This window comes from Mastacembelus armatus, chromosome 13 (genome assembly GCF_900324485.2).
Source record: "Mastacembelus armatus chromosome 13, fMasArm1.2, whole genome shotgun sequence".
Lineage (NCBI taxonomy): Eukaryota > Metazoa > Chordata > Actinopteri > Synbranchiformes > Mastacembelidae > Mastacembelus > Mastacembelus armatus.
The window spans coordinates 23,930,812-23,949,048 of NC_046645.1; the positions used below are offsets into that span (position 1 = coordinate 23,930,812).

The 18,237-nt window shown below is 42.7% G+C and overlaps 1 protein-coding gene and 2 non-coding genes across 3 annotated transcripts; 1 reads left to right on the forward strand and 2 right to left on the reverse strand.

Annotated features, from left to right (window-relative positions):
• Positions 1-585: 585 nt before the first annotated feature.
• LOC113125325 (calpain-9) lies at positions 586-17,169 on the forward strand. Its single transcript, XM_026298711.1, has 20 exons — positions 586-886; positions 3,136-3,205; positions 3,789-3,907; positions 4,153-4,286; positions 5,445-5,616; positions 5,800-5,871; positions 6,303-6,394; positions 7,214-7,288; positions 7,655-7,815; positions 9,442-9,599; positions 9,817-10,025; positions 10,258-10,300; positions 11,261-11,335; positions 11,613-11,673; positions 11,914-11,978; positions 13,373-13,441; positions 14,611-14,689; positions 15,842-15,958; positions 16,396-16,454; positions 16,714-17,169. Exons 1-20 carry the CDS (start codon positions 602-604, stop codon positions 16,738-16,740), a joined length of 2,142 nt encoding a protein of 713 aa, XP_026154496.1. The 5' UTR covers positions 586-601; the 3' UTR covers positions 16,741-17,169.
• Positions 10,821-10,893, reverse strand: trnak-uuu (transfer RNA lysine (anticodon UUU)). The gene has a single exon. It is a non-coding gene; the product is annotated as a tRNA-Lys (tRNA).
• Positions 12,356-12,428, reverse strand: trnak-uuu (transfer RNA lysine (anticodon UUU)). The gene has a single exon. It is a non-coding gene; the product is annotated as a tRNA-Lys (tRNA).
• Positions 17,170-18,237: the final 1,068 nt, after the last annotated feature.

The window sequence follows — 18,237 nt, forward strand, 5'->3', positions numbered from 1 at the left end:
TAGTTAACGTCAGCTACCCGGCGGTATATAAAGTACTTCAAATTAGAAGTATATAAGGTAGTTAACGTCAGCTACCCGGCGGTATATAAAGTACTTCAAATTAGAAGTATATAAGGTAGTTAACGTCAGCTACCCGGCGGTATATAAAGTACTTCAAATTAGAAGTATATAAGGTAGTTAACGTCAGCTACCCGGCGGTATATAAAGTACTTCAAATTAGAAGTATATAAGGTAGTTAACGTCAGCTACCCGGCGGTATATAAAGTACTTCAAATTAGAAGTATATAAGGTAGTTAACGTCAGCTACCCAGCGGTATATAAAGTACTTCAAATTAGAAGTATATAAGGTAGTTAACGTCAGCTACCCAGCGGTATATAAAGTACTTCAAATTAGAAGTATATAAGGTAGTTAACGTCAGCTACCCAGCAGTATATAAAGTACTTCAAATTAGAAGTATATAAGGTAGTTAACGTCAGCTACCCAGCAGCACCAACCACCCACACCTTCCGTCCAGGTGAGCATTTACCTGGGGGCCTTTGCCAGAGGGCGGGGCTTCTGTGTATTTATTACCTGCTGCAGTGAGAGCAGACAGACAGACTCATGGGTCGGAAACACAGGAGGTGCAACAGCTGCAGCATGTTGAAGTCCGCCAGTGTGTCGTCGGAAAGCTCGCTCCCTCCGCTGGAGGACGATGTGGAGTCCGTGTGCTCGGACGAGCTCCTGGGCTCTCAGTCCCGCCGCTGGCTGGCGGATGCCGTGAACCGGGACACGTTCCCGGACAGCGGCGCGGTGTTGACGCTGGACCGGGAGGGACTGTTCGTGGATTATCAGTTCCCCGTGGGGGAACTGGAGATGCAGTCCGGGGTGAGATGGAAGCGCCCAAAGGTAAATATGCGGTGGTGCAACAGTCCACAGCTCAGTGAAAACTCTCTTTAATTCAAACTAATTAGGTCCTACATGGTGTTAAGGTGTAAACATGTGACTTCCCGGTTCAGGTGGAGTTCATCTTCACATCTGTACTGCTGAGCTGGGCCACACTTTGCGTTTGTTTGTTACACCCTGCAGTCCCTACATCACATTACTTTAAATATCACACCCAATCAAAAAGAAAGTTTCTGCTGCATATTTTGTATTTATTACATTTTCCTATCTTACGGAAATAAGTCACAGGAAGTTCAGTAGACAGTGTGTGGGGTAAGATATCACATAAGTGATTATAACAAACCCAGTAGAGGTTTTAAAGTGTTTTACTCCAAACACACCTGAATGCAACACCTGCAGTTACAAGCTTTAACATTTAAATACAACTTTAAAAACTTTGCTCTGAACTGCAAACTTGTCCCAGCGGCACCGACTGGGAGTATTTTAAACAAACCTTCTCAGCAGCTTAAAATCTATATTCAGTAACTAACTAACTATAACTACTACACTGTACATTAACACAACTATTATACTTTACTGTGTTAACACACATGTACTCAAATATTTCCACTTCATGTTGGTTTGTACTCCACTGCATTTATAGAATCATATTGTACTTTTCACTGTACTACATTTATAAGACAGGTAGTGTTACAGTTCAGAGTACATGTAAAACCTATAGAATACGTCATGAGAAATTAAAGTACCTTAACAGTACAGGCTTTAAGATAATTAGATATTATAACATTGTGTAAAAATGTGGATAAATATATACATATAGAGTTTATTTAGTTTAGCCAGAATAATTAGAGTATTATCCTCTGAAACTCATAAGTACACAGAAGTGGATGGTTGCACTAAAATGAAACAGTGGAGTCACACCTGCAGAGAAGAAGATGTAGTAGGATTGTAGTATTACATGTTGTTAGTGAGACTTAAAGGGAATGTCAGAACTTAATAACTTAAAATAATCCAAACAATAATGAAATCTTTAGTCTCCTTATCCACAGTATATTTGTATAAAACAATAAATAAGGCTCAAATGCAGACAGATAAGACTCACCTGACTCTGTCTAAGGTCCAGTTATCTGGAAGCTACATCATTTGTCTGATAAAACACAGTCAGCGTCTTCTGCTGAACTGAAATCAAAACTACATGGAAAAGTGTAGTGAGCTGATCTTCATCATTTTGGCACGTTGTTGAAGGAGAAGATGTTTGATAATGCAGCAGCAGATCCTTATATGTTTGTTAAGACACGTTTTACACAGAATCAAACACTGCCTTTAAAAGCAGTCTGTTGTTTTATGGACTGAGTGTAAACAGAAGTGAAGGATGCTCTGTCAGAAAACAGCCTGGGCCAATAATGTGTGAAGAGCGTCCAGGTCTGTGTTGACTCGCAGGGTGGTGCTTGTTTTCAGGTTCCTGGTGTCTGTGTGTCCTCCTGTGTGGTTTTGCACTGACAAACGTGTGGTAGATGTGAAAGGAGATAAGCAGTGGACAGAAACTTGGTCTTTCTCTGTGGCTTTTATTTTAGTAGCTGGGACAGTGACTTTCTCTCACACATCTACACACAGACACACACAGTACATAGTGTATACACGCAGTATGGCAAGTATCACTTGTAGCTCACTGCTTGCATAATGAAATATTAGACGACTTCTTTCTGTGCTAAAGGAACAAAGTAAATTCCAAAGAGGGTGTGACTGAACAAACTTTGGAGCTTATTGTTTGCAGCATGATCAGTTATTTTAAACATCATTTTAATTATAGGCACAACATGTCTCTGCAGAATCACATATCATCACAGAGCTGATAAAATGTAGAATGTAGTAACTGTATCACAGTGATGTATCAGATTACTGCCAGGTTTTACAGGAAAGTCCTGCTTCATCTATTCTGCCTATTATAGTACACAACTAGGGATTACCACATATTTACTGTGTACCCACAACAAAATACACAAAGAGATGAAAGTAATAATAAATCTTTCTGTCCATATATCCTTCAGAAGAACAGATGTTGTGCCATGTTTAAGTCATATTCATCTCATGGTTTGCTTTTAATAATAGCAGTCACTCCCTTTGGCATGGTGCTTTCAGACACACTAATTCCATTTTATTTTATCAGCCGTATGACTCTTTCCCTCTCCACTTGCTCTCTCATGTCTTCATCCTCCTCCTCCCCTTTTCCTCTTATCATCCCACGTTTCTAGGAACTCTGTCCGTCTCCTCAGTTCATAGTCAATGGAGCTACACGTCTGGACATCTGCCAGGGAAAACTCAGTGAGTAGACGGCTTCTGACATGTAATGCAGTTGTCTCAGATAAGATGAGTCCACAAAAGACAAAGGACATGTTTCGGCAAGACTGTTGAGTGTTCAGTTTGTATGCTGTGTAGAGCAGACATTACAGCAGAGCAATCAATCTGACCTGGACTTGCCTGGTCATCCTCTGGACAGACCACCTGTTGCATTTCATATGTTTATCTTTATGTTCTGTACAAAATGTGGACTTTAAACCTGAAGTAACTTCATCAGGTTCAGTGTTTTAATACTGCTGTGTAACAAGTGTGCTTGTAAAGCATTGATCTTGTTTTCTATGAAAGTTTCACCATCAGCATCTTGTGGTAAATTAGTTCCAAAGAGCCTAAGCCATCAGGTGAATGATCAGTTTTCTATCTGAAGACAAATGCCTCTTAAAGCTAATGTCCTGTGGTATTAAGGATAAGGTGGTATAAAGGATTATGGGAAACTGAGGGCTAAAGAGGATGCAGCAGCGCTGTGATAAATGGCTGCCTACTGAAACATGGACTTTTACAGATGCACCTTCCTGATCTGACCTGAGCTAACTCTCACATCTTTTCCCAGGTGACTGCTGGCTTCTCTCTGCTATTGCGTCTCTGTCCATGAATCAGTCCCTGCTCAACAAGGTCGTCCCTCTAGGACAGAGCTTCCGGGAAGGATACAATGGTAGCTTCGTCTTCAGGGTAAATACCTCAGGCATGCATGTGGCAGTTTCCTCAGTCTTCTCCAGGCAGTCTGATTGGAACTGCAGCTATGAATTCCTGATCCTGTACAAACATCAAATTTACAATAATGAAGGACAACAGCAAATAGAAGCCATTTATCTATAATGGAAGATTTTGGGAAGTGAATGAAACTGACAAGGATGAAAAACTTTTTATGGCCTCCTTTTGAAGACAAAAGCATCACTGCCCTTCTCTCCCTGCAGTTCTGGCAGTACGGTCAGTGGGAAGAGGTGACAATAGACGACTACTTGCCGACTGTGGACAACAATCTCATCTACCTCAGCTCTCCAGAAAAAAATGAGTTCTGGAGCTGCCTGCTGGAGAAAGCCTACGCCAAGTGAGTCCCTGTCAGCCCATTGATCATTGCAACCTCAGTGGTTATGTGATATGATGGAGGGAAGAAAGGTGGATATCTTGTGTGTTCAGGAGACCAGGTGGAAAGGTAGCAAGGCCTATAGATTAGGAGCAGGGTTCAAGCTGTTTTATCATGGTGTGGATGGAAAGAGGAATGGAGTAGGAGTTATCCTGAAGGAGGATTTTGCTAGGAATGTTCTGGAGGTGAAGAGAGTGTCAGATAGGGTGATGAGTCTGAAGCTGGAAGTTGAAGGTGTTATGGGAAAGTGTAGTGGAGGCTAGGCTGAGGTCAGAAGTGAGCATTTGTGAGCAGCAGTATGGTTTCATGCCAAGAAAGAGAACCACAGATGCAATATTTGGAGGTGGAGGAAAATCTAGAGAGGTGGAGGTTTGCTCTGGAAAGGAGAGGAATGAAGGTTAGCCGCAGTAAAACATGTGTGTAAATGAGAGGGACTCAAGTAGAACGTGAGGTTACAGGGAGTAGAGGTGAAGAAGGTGGAGGATTTTAAGTACCTAGGGTCAACAGTCCAGAGCAACGGAGAGTGTGGAAAAGAAGTGAAGAGACGTGTGCAAGCAGGTTGGAACGGGTGGAGGAAAGTGTCAGGTGTGATGTGTGACAAAAGAGTGTCAGCAAGAATGAAAGGAAAGGGGGACAAGACAGTGGTGAGACCAGCAATGTTGTCTGGTTTAGAGACAGTGGCACTGAGAAAAAGACAGGAGGCAGAGCTGGAGGTAGCAGAGCTGAAGATGTTGAGGTTCTCTCTGGGAGTGACGAGGATGGATAGGATCAGGAATGAGGACATCAGAGGGACAGCTCATGTTAGATGTTTTGGAGAAAAAGCCAGGGAAGCCAGATTGAGATGGTTTGGACACGTTCAGAGGAGGGACAGTGATACATTGGTAAAAGGATGCTGAGGTTAGAGCTGCCAGGAAGGAGGCCTAGAGGAAGACCAAAGAGGAGGTTCTTGGATGTAGTGAAGGAGGACATGAGGATAGTTGGTGTGGGTGAGGAGGATACAGAGGATAGGGTTAAATGGAGGCAGATGATTCGCTGTGGCGACCACTGAAGGGAGCAGCCGAGTTATTGTCCAGTTATTGACCTGTCGATCACCTGGACTCTTTGTTGTGTGTTTTGTCACAGGTTGAAAGGTGGCTACAGAGCGCTGGACATGGGCTTCCCTCATGAGGCCATGGTTGATATAACCGGCGGGGTGACAGAGGTTCTGACCATCTCCATGTTACCCAAAGACCTGCCGGCCTTCCTCAGATACCTGCTGGCTAAAGGAGCTCTTATCAACTGCGCCAACTGCCAGGTACAGCGAGGATGGTAGGAATGCGGTGAGGTGGAGAGAAACAGGCCTGTAAGATCTAGTTTAGATCCCTGGATGTGCTAGGAATCACAGAGTTCATTTAAGGTTTATTATCGTTTGATAAGTCATAACGTTTGCCTTTTACCTTTTGACATGAGTGTGTGTGGATGCTTTATTATCGTTCAGGGTCCCCTGGAGAAGAGGAATGAGCTGGGGATCATGTTCAGACATGCCTACTCTCTGACTGCACTAGAGAAGGTAAGGCTGGTGTCTTCATTCATTAGGTCGGTTTAGGCTTTGGTTAGAGTTAGCCAATCGGAGGAAGAGTGGGGGTGGGACACCCTGTGCAAGTGAGAACCTGCCTTGATGAGATGACTTGACAGTTTGCTTTTGCCAATGTAATGAAAGTGCAGTCGATTGGGGCACTGTTTAATAAAGAGACCAGAAACCATGGCAATATGAAATGCAATGGATTAGGTTTCCATTTAAAGTTTTAATCTGAATAATTCAAACTGAAATGTGTATTGAGTTTCCATTTGAATTTTGAGAGGCCAAAAAAAAAAAACACTCCCATACAAGGAAACTGTTTCCTCTGAGGCCACAAATACTAACCAGAGATTTGTGCAGATTCATCATGGCTTCTTCATCTCACTGCGTTTTTTTCAGTCCTTTGTTCTCTCCTCTGCCAGGTGAAGACGACATATGGCACGGAGGATTTGGTGCGAATCCTAAACCCCTGGGGCAACACAGAGTGGCACGGGCCCTGGAGTGACTTGAACGGGTTGGTATAAACCTGCATGAAGCAAATTAGCCTGGTTTCAACTGGTTTTATAACTTTAACTTGTTTGATGTTGGCTGAACCTTACCTCGGGGCAGTCGTGGCCTAATATATACGGAGTCGGACTTGTAACCCGAAAAGTCCGGCAGGAGCGAATAGCCAGCGCTCTGTCCACCTTCAGTGCCATGACTGAGGTGAGACCCTTGAGCAAGGCACCGGACCCCCAGTTGCTCCCCGGGCGCCACAGCGATGGCTGCCCACTGCTCCGGGTGTGTGTGTTCATGGTGTGTGTTCACTGCTGTGTGTGTGCACTTTGGGAGCACAAATTCTGAGTATGGGTCACCATACTTGGCTACACAAGTAACTTTCACTTTCAGAACGTGTTGTAATGAAGAAAACCTGCAGTCAGCCTGCAGGATGAAGAGAATACTGTCTGAAGTGGCACGTTTGTGTGGGTGTGTGTATGTGTGTGTGTGTGTGTGTGTGTGTGTGTGTGTGTGTGTGTATATATGCATGTGCACCTGTGTTTATCAGGCTTGCTCACGTTGAGTTTATATTTCTCTGTTAGAAGAAGAAATTAGAGTTTAAAAAACAACTGTGGCAGATGCAAAAATAACACTGAGGCAGTTTTCCTGGTTGTGTATTTTGATTCCTCCAGGGGTCTGTATTTACAGGCTTTGAGGAATATGAGCTTCTGGGAAGACAGAAATATTGGCTGCTTTCATTAGAGGGAGTGGGAAACTTAGGAAAGGTTATTTCACACATTTATATCTGCTATATTTTTATATTTGCCTTCCTGTTTTTGCCTCTTTGTGTTTGCAGTCCAGAGTGGAACGCGGTGAGCGTGGAGGAGCAGAAAAGACTGGGCCGAGTGAGCCGGGACGACGGGGAGTTCTGGTGAGTTTGTGGCATCTTTCTGTGCCATACATCACTGCTGACATGACTGCTCACCTTCTGCAGAACAAAAGACCTGAAACAAAACACCCTGACGTGCGAGTCCTGCCAAAGAAAACAAGTCAGCTAATCCATAACGTGACTTTTTCTCACACACATGCTTTAGAATCTCATTTGGCAAAGAGGTTTGCGAGCAGACAGTGTGACTGTGACAGACAGCTGCTGCTTTGCTGCTCGCAGGATATCAGTCCTGAAACATAAAGCATCTAAATATAAGGAACTAAATGAAAAAGATTTCAGTATGAACTGTGGCCACCGAGGTTGGGAGACCAGCCCGTTAGTCACCTCAGCTGTTTCTCGCTCCACCAGGATGTCGGTGTCAGATTTCCGACAGCAGTTTGAGATAATGGAGGTATGTCACCTGACGGAGGGTCTCAGCAAACAGGGTGCCAACGTGCAGCCGTGGCACTGTGTGATGCATCATGGGAACTGGGTGCCGAGCATCACAGCGGGAGGATCTTCCCAAGGAGGTAAGGAACATGATGGTACATGAAGAAAAAAGCTTTGTGTGTTTGTTGTCCTGTGGTCTTGTCATTCTGCAGGTGAAGAGAGAACCAGGTCAGGTCTGTATCATCACATTTATCAGGCTTGATCATCACATTGATAGTCACAGTGAGAGCAGTCTGTTAAAAACAACAGCAGTTTGGAGAGAGTGGCTATTATGAAAGAAGTGTTATATGTTCTTTAGGTTATGGGTGAAAATGAGCATCTTAGCTAACCCCAGCACAGTAATTTATTTATTCAGTCATGTGTCACTGCCTTTAGTGTGAGCCAGGATAGTGCAGGTAGTTCTGCTTTTCTTGTCCTTAGCCTGTCCTTTTCTGCAGCCCTAGCTATTATTTGCACACAAGCTTTTATTTTGTGAAGTCTTAATTTATTGTAGTCAGAAATAACCTTCCTCTTTTTTTCATGCCCTCCTCGCTCTGGAACTGTTCGTACCATGTTAGTGATCTGTTCTGCAATAGGATCTTTTGTCAGACCAAGTTGAGACATGTTTGTACTGTTTTTAATAAGACTGTCAAAGAGGTGCCACAGGACATGTCATCACTGCAGCTCACCACCAGTCTGTCTGTGGAGTTTTCTCTGCATTAACTTTAATAGCTGTAATTATGTTCCTCAGGCAAAGGTGTATTAATGTAGCTCAACATGGATGAGAGTGAGTCACGACATCAAAATGAACAAAGTCCAACTTCTAGCAATTTGGCAGTTTTGGCTTTTTATAATGACTATTGATGATAGAGACTGAAGTTGGTGCTGTGGTTTCAGATAACACCTCAAAGAGCTGAGTTTTATCAGCACTGACAGGTTCATTAAATTCATATTCGGGTCTGACAAAATCATTTTATTTGCAACATAATTTTACTGTGTAATAAAACTGAAATCGGTTTGATATTCACCCACACAGGTGTGACATTGATTTCAGAGAATAAAGGTAGAAATAAAATGTTCCAGTATTTTTTGGTAAAATTAGCAGATGCAAACTTTGCGATCAGATCTGACAAAACACAAACACACACAGAAGATGCTGTAAACAGATGATTGTCCACATATGGAACCTTTCACCCAAAAAATGTAAAAAAGCCATCTGCCCTCTGTAGGATGAGGCTATGAAATATATTTAAAGTCAGTGCATTGAAAAGGTATTTAAGGGGCAGCACGGTGACTTAGTGGTTAACACTGTTGCCTCACAGCAAGAGGATTCCTGGTTTGAAACCCATCAAGGGCCTTTCTGTGTGGAGTTTGCATGTTCTCCCTGTCCTTGTGTGGGTTTTCTCCAGGTACTCTGGTTTCCTCCCACAGTCCAAAAACATGTATGTCAGGTTGATTGGTGACTCTAAATTGCCCATAGGAGTGAGTGTGAGTGTGTGAGGTTGTTTGTCTCTATGTGGCCCTGTGATGGACTGGTGACCTGTCCAGGGTGTACCCCTGCCTTTCACCCAAAGAGAGCTGGGATAGGCTCCAGCTGATCCCTGTGACCCTGGTTAGGACTAAGAGGGTATAGATGATGGATGGAGAAGGTATCTAAATTGTCAGTGCTGACCAGCTGTCGGTAAAGGACAGAAGTAGTTCATGTTCATGTGTGTGTGTGTGTATAGGTTGGTTCTGGCAGAACCCACAGTTCTACTTTGTGCTGTCGGAGGTGAAAAGCAGCAAAGTGGACCCTCAGAGTGCATGCTCCTTCGTTCTGGCTCTTATGCAGAAACAACAGCGACGTAGCGGCATAAACTTTTCCATGGCCCTTCATGTATACCCGGTAAACACACACACACACACACACACTGTGACGCACATGATGTAAATATGTAAATTATGAATTAATTCAATGATCAGTTTCATTACTAATAAGGGGGTTGGGGGCTTGATAAGAGCTTGGAGAGCGCAGTTTGGTTGAGACCATGGTGGGGATGAGAACTTGAAAAATATTAAATAAATGTAAATGTATAAATTAAAAGTATATCCTCCCTCTCCAGGCCCATCCTAAGAACACGTACCTGTCGCCCGAAGACCTGAGAGCACTCCAGCCAGTCCTCTGCAGCCCCCAGTACACGTCACACCGGGAGGTTGTTCTTCGCGGCTCGCTCCCAGCAGGTCATTACATCATCATCCCGTCCACCGCCGAGCCCAATCAGGAGGGGTCATTCCTGCTCCGCGTGCTGACGGAGCAGGGCAGCGCTGTCAGGTGAGTCATGGGTCAGTCTGTCACAGCACAGGTTGGTTCTTATTGTTTTCAATACACTGGACTTAAGTTATAAAGTAAAAATGACATTATCTGGTGCCATCTTCCCAACACCCTTCGATTGATCTTGTTGGTGTAACAGTGTAATAATAACATTTCAGCACTAGAGGAGTGAAAGAAGAAGAATGAAGTTTGAGGGTTACATCCTGTCATACTGATTTGTGTTTTCTTCCAGACCAGCTCCCAGACCAACACAAGACCTGTCTACAGTACAAGAGGTGGGAAACATGTTACTATTTAAAATAGTGAACAAACTGAGTGTCTCATGAAGTGCACTGGACTGACAGCGTTAAAAACATTACATCCAACATTTGGTTTTGAGTTGAAATGCATTTGAGCACATGGACTGTTGGCCTCAGAGGGCAGCTCAGTCAGCAGAGCATCAGACTTTTAAAAGGGGTTAAATCCACTGTCCATCTCTGTGTCATGTCTGTACCACACACTCATTCTGAGCAGGTTTTGTGTTGTAGTATGTTCATTTGGAGAATTAGAGACTTAGAATAAGAGAAGCCTAATTGTAAAGCTCTGAAGAAAGATCTTGAAAAGCTTCAATCATTAGAAAACATTTTATAGATTTATCAGAAGCAGATTTGATACTTTTTACAAAATGTAAACATATCTGATTTTTTTGTGATAACTGCAAAGCCACGGTTTTGTGACAGCATGTTTTACAGATCAGACTAGTAGTGACTGAATGTTGTAGTGGTTTGTCTGTTTTCAGTCACTTAAAACACTCATCGCCTGAACAGGGACTTGAACCCTGGACCCTCAGATTAAAAGTCTGATGCTCTACCGACTGAGCTATCCAGGCTCTTATGTAGGAGCTCACACGTGCACTTTCACATGCACATTTTTAATGCTGTGGGAAATTCTAAACGCTACAACACATCCAGAAAGCAGCAGACTCAGTTTTGCCGCTCTAAATGAAACCTGGACATCTCCAGTTTTTAGTTTCATGGTCCAGGGATTTGCAACCATGTGGTCTGCTGTTATCCCACAATGCAATGCTCAAAAGACATATTAGAGTAAATCACAGCTGCAAAAAAGTGACTATATTATATAGTTGCACATAAAAAAGTATAAACATAATATATGACAGGAAAGTGGTAAAAGAGGTGTTTATGTTTATAAAAATGAAAGGCCCATCTTTGAGTCCAGGCTGTGTTTTCTTCCTGCAGCCTTCATATCCTCACCAGACTGCTCTTCCTTCACCTAAATCTATCAGACTTCTGTTCGAGAAACACAGCAACAAGGTGAGATTTACATCTACACAGCTGCTGTTCATCCAAACATCTGCCAGGTGCTGAAAGAACACCTTTATTCACACACAGATTAGACAATTACAGAAATCACAGCCGAAACTAAACATTAAGTTACTGGTAACTGGTACAAGTGAAAAGGAGCGATGCCTTTGTTTTGTGTGTATGTGTGTAACGTCTGTGTGTGTGTGTGTGTGTGTGTGTGTGTGTGTGTGTGCTGTCACACTGACCGTTATGTCTTGTGTTGTGAATGTTTCCTTTTTCTTGTCAGAAGGGAGTTTGCAAACCGGTGCACCTGCACAGCCTGCTGACTGAGGCCATACAGGGAGGAGGTTAGTGATTCCTTGGTGCCGTCTTCCCTGATGTTCTTTCAGTGTATTAGTCGCTCCTGTTATATCATAAAATCAGAAACAAGGCTGCATTTATAAGAGCCCGGGTAGCTCAGCAAGACTTTTAATCTCAGGTCACTGTCTAGGTGAAGTTACTTTTAAAACATGTCATCAATATCAGTGTTACACAAGGACTTCATGTTAATGAATGCATGACAAAGTGACTGTCCTTGTTGTCTGCAGTGTTGGCTGGCAGTGAGAAGAACCTGGCACTGGAGCACTGCAAGAGCCTGGTGGTGCTCATGGATGTATCCTTGAAAAACACCTCAAAACCTCACACTGCACTGATCAGCCCTGACATTATGACATTATATCACCAATGTAGCTGCTGGTTGTTTCTCTGCATTTCTTTAACTTTAACAAAGATTCAAACTAAATGGAAAACAGAATTGTACAAAAGATCTTAAAAAAAGTTTAAATCAGTAGAAAAAATCGCAGAGGTGTATTTTATTGATTCATCAAAACAAAAGCATAATTGACTATTTTTTTACAAATGCAAACCCGCTTGATTTTTCATGTGCTTATTTCACACACATTGTACTGTGACAGTCAACATGTTCCATAGATCTCACTGGAAGTGACTCAATGTCAGATTTGTTCATTTTTACTTATGTAAAAGCTGCAGCGCCTGAACAGGGACTTGAACCCTGGACCCTCAGATTAAAAGTCTGATGCTCTACCGACTGAGCTATCCAGGCTCTTGGTGAGTCCCGTATGTGCACATTCACGTGCACATTCACATTTTGAATGCTGTCTGATACAGCAGAAATACACAGCCTGAAAGCAGCAGACGCAGTTTTGCTGCTGAGTGAAACCTGAAGTCTCCGGCTTTTAATTTCAGGGTCCAAAGATTCAGACAAAATGAATCTATTAAAGGATGAATGTTGCCTACTGCACATCAGTTAGCCTTTCACCAGCTCACTGATTGTCCTTAGACAGCTTTTAGTCAGTACTAACCACTGCAGCACTGAAACACCCAACAAACAGGTTTGGGAGATGCTTTCCTTACACTGCCTATTTCTCTTGCTTTAACACATCACCAGTCATCCTGAAACTTAACAGGGACTTGAACCCTGGACCCTCAGATTAAAAGTCTCATGCGCTAGCAAATGAGCTAAAGCTGTCCAGAATCCGCATGTGTTCAGTTCTCTGACTGATGCTAGTTCCTGGTTCCCCTCATACTGAGTGTTATAGTCTTGGCACACTGCTCGAAGCATATCTCTAATTAGACAGACAGAAAAAAGTTGGTGACTGCTCCAAGAAATATTCAGACACCAGGAAATACCTGTACTAGACTGTTGCACCTCATCTTATCGCTTTCTTTCTTCCCCTCACAGACCAGATTGTGTTTCTTGGCTCATCTCAACTCTTAATGTTTTATGTTTTTTTGGCTTTAGCGAAGCTATCAACATGTTCTGCCTTGTACCATGTGCTGTCACCAGGAAACATTTGCCTTGTTTGCTCTGGGGGAGCAGGGTTTTCTTCTTCTGTTCTGTAAAATCCAGCAGGTTTTGTTTAGTCCACTAAACTTCCCAGTGTTTGCTGCTGTCTGTTAATACATGACTTTACACCGTCTTCATTTCTCAGCAGTGTATCAGCTCAGAGTTGTTGTAAAATTCCTTGACCTCAGTGTTTTCTGCAGAATCAAGGCATTGCTCAGCTAACCTGGCCGGAGTTCCAAAGTCTGTGGGACAAGATCAAGAGGTGGACGGTAAGTGGTTCACTTGTCAACCATGATGACCCATCGCAAAAAAAGTTGATCTCATCTCAATATTACAGGGTTCTTGTTTGGCTGGGTCCTGTCATTCAGGATAAAACTGCCCCTGTTGCACTCATGTTCTTGTGACAATCATCACAATTCCTCTAAGTGTGGCTAAAGATCAGCAATATTTGCATTAAAACCAGAGTAAGGATGGCTAACCAGAGCATCAGACTTTTAATCTGAGGGTCCAGGGTTCAAGTGCCTGTTCAGGTAATAGTGTGATTTCATGTTAACATGTAATCACCATCAGTATTACATCTCTTTGCAAAGCAGCTACTGGGTACTACTGCTAGTAGGATCACAGGAACATATTCCCTGTCTGGGATGCTGCTGAAAATAACCCCAGGCCCACACAGAGCAGGGAAATAATAATTTTGCTCCCCCAAACAATTACAAGCTATTGAAATCTCTCACAGGCATTGAGCTCAAACACAACTCGGCCTGACTACCATAGATGGTGATGGTGCAGTGTTACAGAGGAAGTAGGACTGATGCCACAGCAGGAAGAGGACTTGTATTTTAGCTTCCTCACAGACAAAACAAAGATCTGTATCGTGATGATTCAGTTACTGTACACTGATGAAACTCTGGTCCACTAAAGAACACTGACCAAATCCCAGTGTCCAAACCTATGGAGGTTGAAGTCTGTTCCTGCTATGTCCTTTAGGGTTTAGGGCCGCCCCACTATCAAATCCTGAAGTGCATAAAGGGCTGTCTAATATTTCTGCAGACTTTGTCTGAGGGATTTACCCACAGTTCATATTGTAGTGACATAAAACATGGTATTCCCAGTGGGGGTCTGTCCCTTTAGTGGCTTGGCTGTTTTGGTATGTCAGTGTTATCCCCATGACGGAGGCTTTAGCAGGAGCTGAACCAAATCAGCTTAGCTGACTTCAAATCAAATTTCTAGACAAAATGAATTTAAGAAAGTAGTGGGTGTTTGCAGGAATGTAGCTTCAATGGTTCATTTTCATCAGCTGTTATAGATGAGTTTGACTTTTTCATAGCTCCAACTAAAAATGCAGCACAGAACTGAAATCCTCCATGACACTGACATCCTGGCAGAGTACATGCTGTTGTTGGTCTTTTCACTTTGCATGTTGTTTTTCTCTCTGCAGGATATCTTCCTGGTGTTTGACAAGGACAAAACTCAACGCCTTGAGTACCAGGAGGTTGCCCCGGCTCTGAAGGCAGCAGGTAGGACTGTTACAGAACAGTTTCTTATTTTTCACTTGAAATGCCTCCCAACTGCACATATCAGTTAATATGAAACATGCAGCTTTAATTGTCTTTTGGTTTAGATCCTTAACTTGTGTTTTACAACTCACTTCCCAAGAAAGCTCCACATGTTTTTTATCTCATGGCTTCTCCTTATAACTAATAACCTAATAACTAATCTACTGACTGAGCTATCCAGCCTCTGTCTAGTGATGTCTCACAGACTCAGTTGTCTGACCCACATTCCCAGTTTTTGAGTTTCTACTGAAGACATTATGTCACACAGCAATGGCCCTGAGGTGGTCGCACTGTGAGAGAGGTTGCTGTTGTAATGGTTTTTGATGGCCTGGTCTATAAACACCAAACCAGATGTACCCAGGTTTATCAAATCCACATTGTGTGGTGTGAATTTCCATAAACTTGCTGAATCCCACAGTTTGTTGGTGCCATTACAAAGTAAAGTTCATATTGCTGCATCTGAAAACTTGTCTCAGTCCTGGAAGGTTCATCCCCAGACTTTAAACATGACCCACATGGATCTGAGAGTTTATGGACGACTTTTCTGTTGCCTGAACAGGGACTGAACCTGGACTAAAAATCTGTCTTCCAACTGAGCTATTGAGGCTTTACAGAGCAGAAATGAATTGACCAGCAGAGGGAGCCAAACCACCTCTTTTCCCTCTCCTGCTTTTTAATGTGGTTTAGAGCCCAGTTCTGATATGAATGGGTTTACATACATTAGTGTTATAACATTCTCTACCATCAGAGGGCATGAATAACTCATTTGATTTTGATTAATAATAATGAGATTCATATTTTGCATGAAGTAGCACAGTAACCTTCACTCCAGCTCTGGTTAATTTGCAGAGAACAGGTAGATATTTATGAGGGCAATTGGCATCTGAGTGAATGAAGAATATTCTGTTTTTTCTTTAGTTGAAGCCTTTTATTTTAAAAGTTTTTACTGTGAAATAATTTTGTTTCAACTTTGTCCTCTCAGATCTTAATAGTCATAAAAATCACACTTGTTTGATTTACCTCTATGAAGTGACACTTCTTTATTTCTAATCAAGTCAACTTTTAAGCTGGTACTTTTCCTGCTGCTGAAGTCATACACTGTCTCTGCTCCAGGCATCAGGGTGGATGATTTGGTGATGCAGCTGGTTGGACTGAGGTACACAGAGCCTGACATGACCATCAGCTACCCCGGCTTCCTGTACCTGGTGATGAAGCTGGAGAGCATGATCCGTAAGGGAGGGAGTTAGGGGGTTTGATTAGGAAAAATATTGCATTGTCACAGTGATGACGGATGGAGACTTAGAAACAGTGATGTTTAAATCACTTAACTGTGCAAATCCACATTGCTTAAAATGGGCTGGTTAGGCCAACACATACAGTTTTGACCAAAATGAGGTTTGTATGTACAGTTCTGATATGATGCAAACATCACAGAGAAAAGAAGAAGCGAGACAGAGGAAGAGAGATGTTATAGATGGGAAAATGATGGGAGGATAAACGACCTCTATATATATATCTATAAAGTTAAACTTCTGTGCCAAACTAACATTGACTTAGGCTGCAGAAACAAACAAAAGATGTCCTGATGCAGTAAACATCTCTCAGCTGGTTCTATTATTAGACATTAGAGTCCAATGATGTCTGAAGCATTTTTTGTCTGTTTGCAGAGAAATTTCAAGCATACGACATGGTGGGAATGGGAAACATAACTGTCAGCTACAGACAGGTATGATCACAGAAATACATCTGCACAAAAACACTGGTGTATAGCATACACTGAACAGAGACCTGAAAACTATACAGCAGGTGTGATATATGACAGATTTTCTATTTTGCCTTTATAAAATGAAGTGACTTTAATATATAAGACTAAGTTTGTCAGAGTCTTTAATGAAGCTCTCAAACATGAAACTAAAGTATATTCATATGAAGAAAAGTCATTGAAGCAGGTCATTTTACATTTTCTGTTCTCTGATTGGTTCCAGTGGCTCCACATGACCATGTACAACTGAGCTGACCCGGTCCACTTGGCGGATCCTGCAGCATCTGCCTATTTTCTCTCTGCTCTTCTGTTTTCATAATCTTAACATGTAGCAGTTGTTTTCACATGTATGAAAGTAGACACACAATCAGTTCAACAACAGAAACAAGTAGCCAACCACAAAAGACTTTGTACTTAGACTTCTGTGCCATTTATGTTTCCTCAGGCATGTTGTCGTCATATAATCCACCAGTAATAACGGAAACATCTGGGGTCAAAAGTCAAAGTGAAACTCATGATTCACTGTTGGTGACAATCAGATGATGATTCATTCATGGGGGCAGTCGTGGCCTAATGGATAGGGACTTGGACTTGTATCCTGAAAATTGCAGGTTTGAGTCTCAGGTCTGGCGGAGAAATTGTCCACCTTCAATACCACGACTGAGGTGAGACCCTTGAGCAAGGCACCGGACCCCCAACTGCTCCTCGGGCGCCGCAGCATTGGCTGCTCACTGCCCTGGGTGTGTGTGCACGGTGTGTGTTCACTTGCTGTGTGTGCGCACTTGGGTTTGGGTTAAAAAGCAGAGCACAAATTCCGAGTATGGGTCACCATACTTGGCCAGTTAAGTCACTTTCACTTTTCTTACCGTCCGCTCAGACCTTTGCTTTCATACAAAACATTTCATCATTTATTCACCTGGTGAATTTAGTGTTTTCTATTTTTAATAAAGTGAAAAATTATTATTAACTGATTACTCCGGATTCATTAATCCGGGTCATTAATCCTGTAGGAAGCCATGTACAAACCAAATATAGATAAACTAGTTTCAACTCATTGCTTTGAACAAAATGTTATGTTCTGTTTCAAAATTGTGCAGGTTGAAATAAAAATACAGAAAAGAACAAAGAAAGTGTCAATAAGTCTGTGAAAAGAACATGTAAACTCCACACTTAGTCGAACAGGGGCTCAAAACTCACAACCCCACCCCACAGATGTGAGAATATGTTCCTTTCCACAAAAGAGTGACTGGATTTTTGTGTCCTGCTGTCTTATATTACTCCCTCTCCCTCCCCTTGTAAACACCTCCAGCTACACTGAGCTTCTCTTTGTTGAGTCCCTCTATAAGACAGTCCATTCACAAGTGACTCCGTCCTGCTACTGAGCCCAGATCAGACTGTATTTATGACTCAGTGCTGTTGTGACCAATCACAGAGCTGCACCGTGTGACATCATGAGACAGCATCAGGGCTGAAGCATGGTCCTGCTGCAGTCTTCATTCTGCTCTGGTTGCGGTGACGCTAATCGACCAGGATGGACCGAACATGATCTAGTTCAGTAGGTGGCTTCTGCCTCGTGCAGGGAGGACAGTCGCCCTTCAAACCAGCCAGATGTAATGGATGAGGCTGCAGCTCAGGTGGTGCTTTTTATAATGTGTTGATCCTCTGGGTCAGCGGTTCTCAGGTGGTTTGGATCAGAATGGTCACTGGCTGCACATGAATCAGCTGCCAGAGATTGGTTTTCCCTTTC

Coding starts and splice junctions, on each gene's coding strand:
- LOC113125325 (XM_026298711.1), top strand. CDS start 602: ATGGGTCGGAAACACAGGAGGTGCAACAGCTGCAGCATGTTGAAGTCC. Junction 887..3,135: donor TGAGATGGAAGCGCCCAAAG/GTAAATATGCGG, acceptor CCACGTTTCTAG/GAACTCTGTCCGTCTCCTCA. Junction 9,600..9,816: donor TGGCCCTTCATGTATACCCG/GTAAACACACAC, acceptor CTCCCTCTCCAG/GCCCATCCTAAGAACACGTA.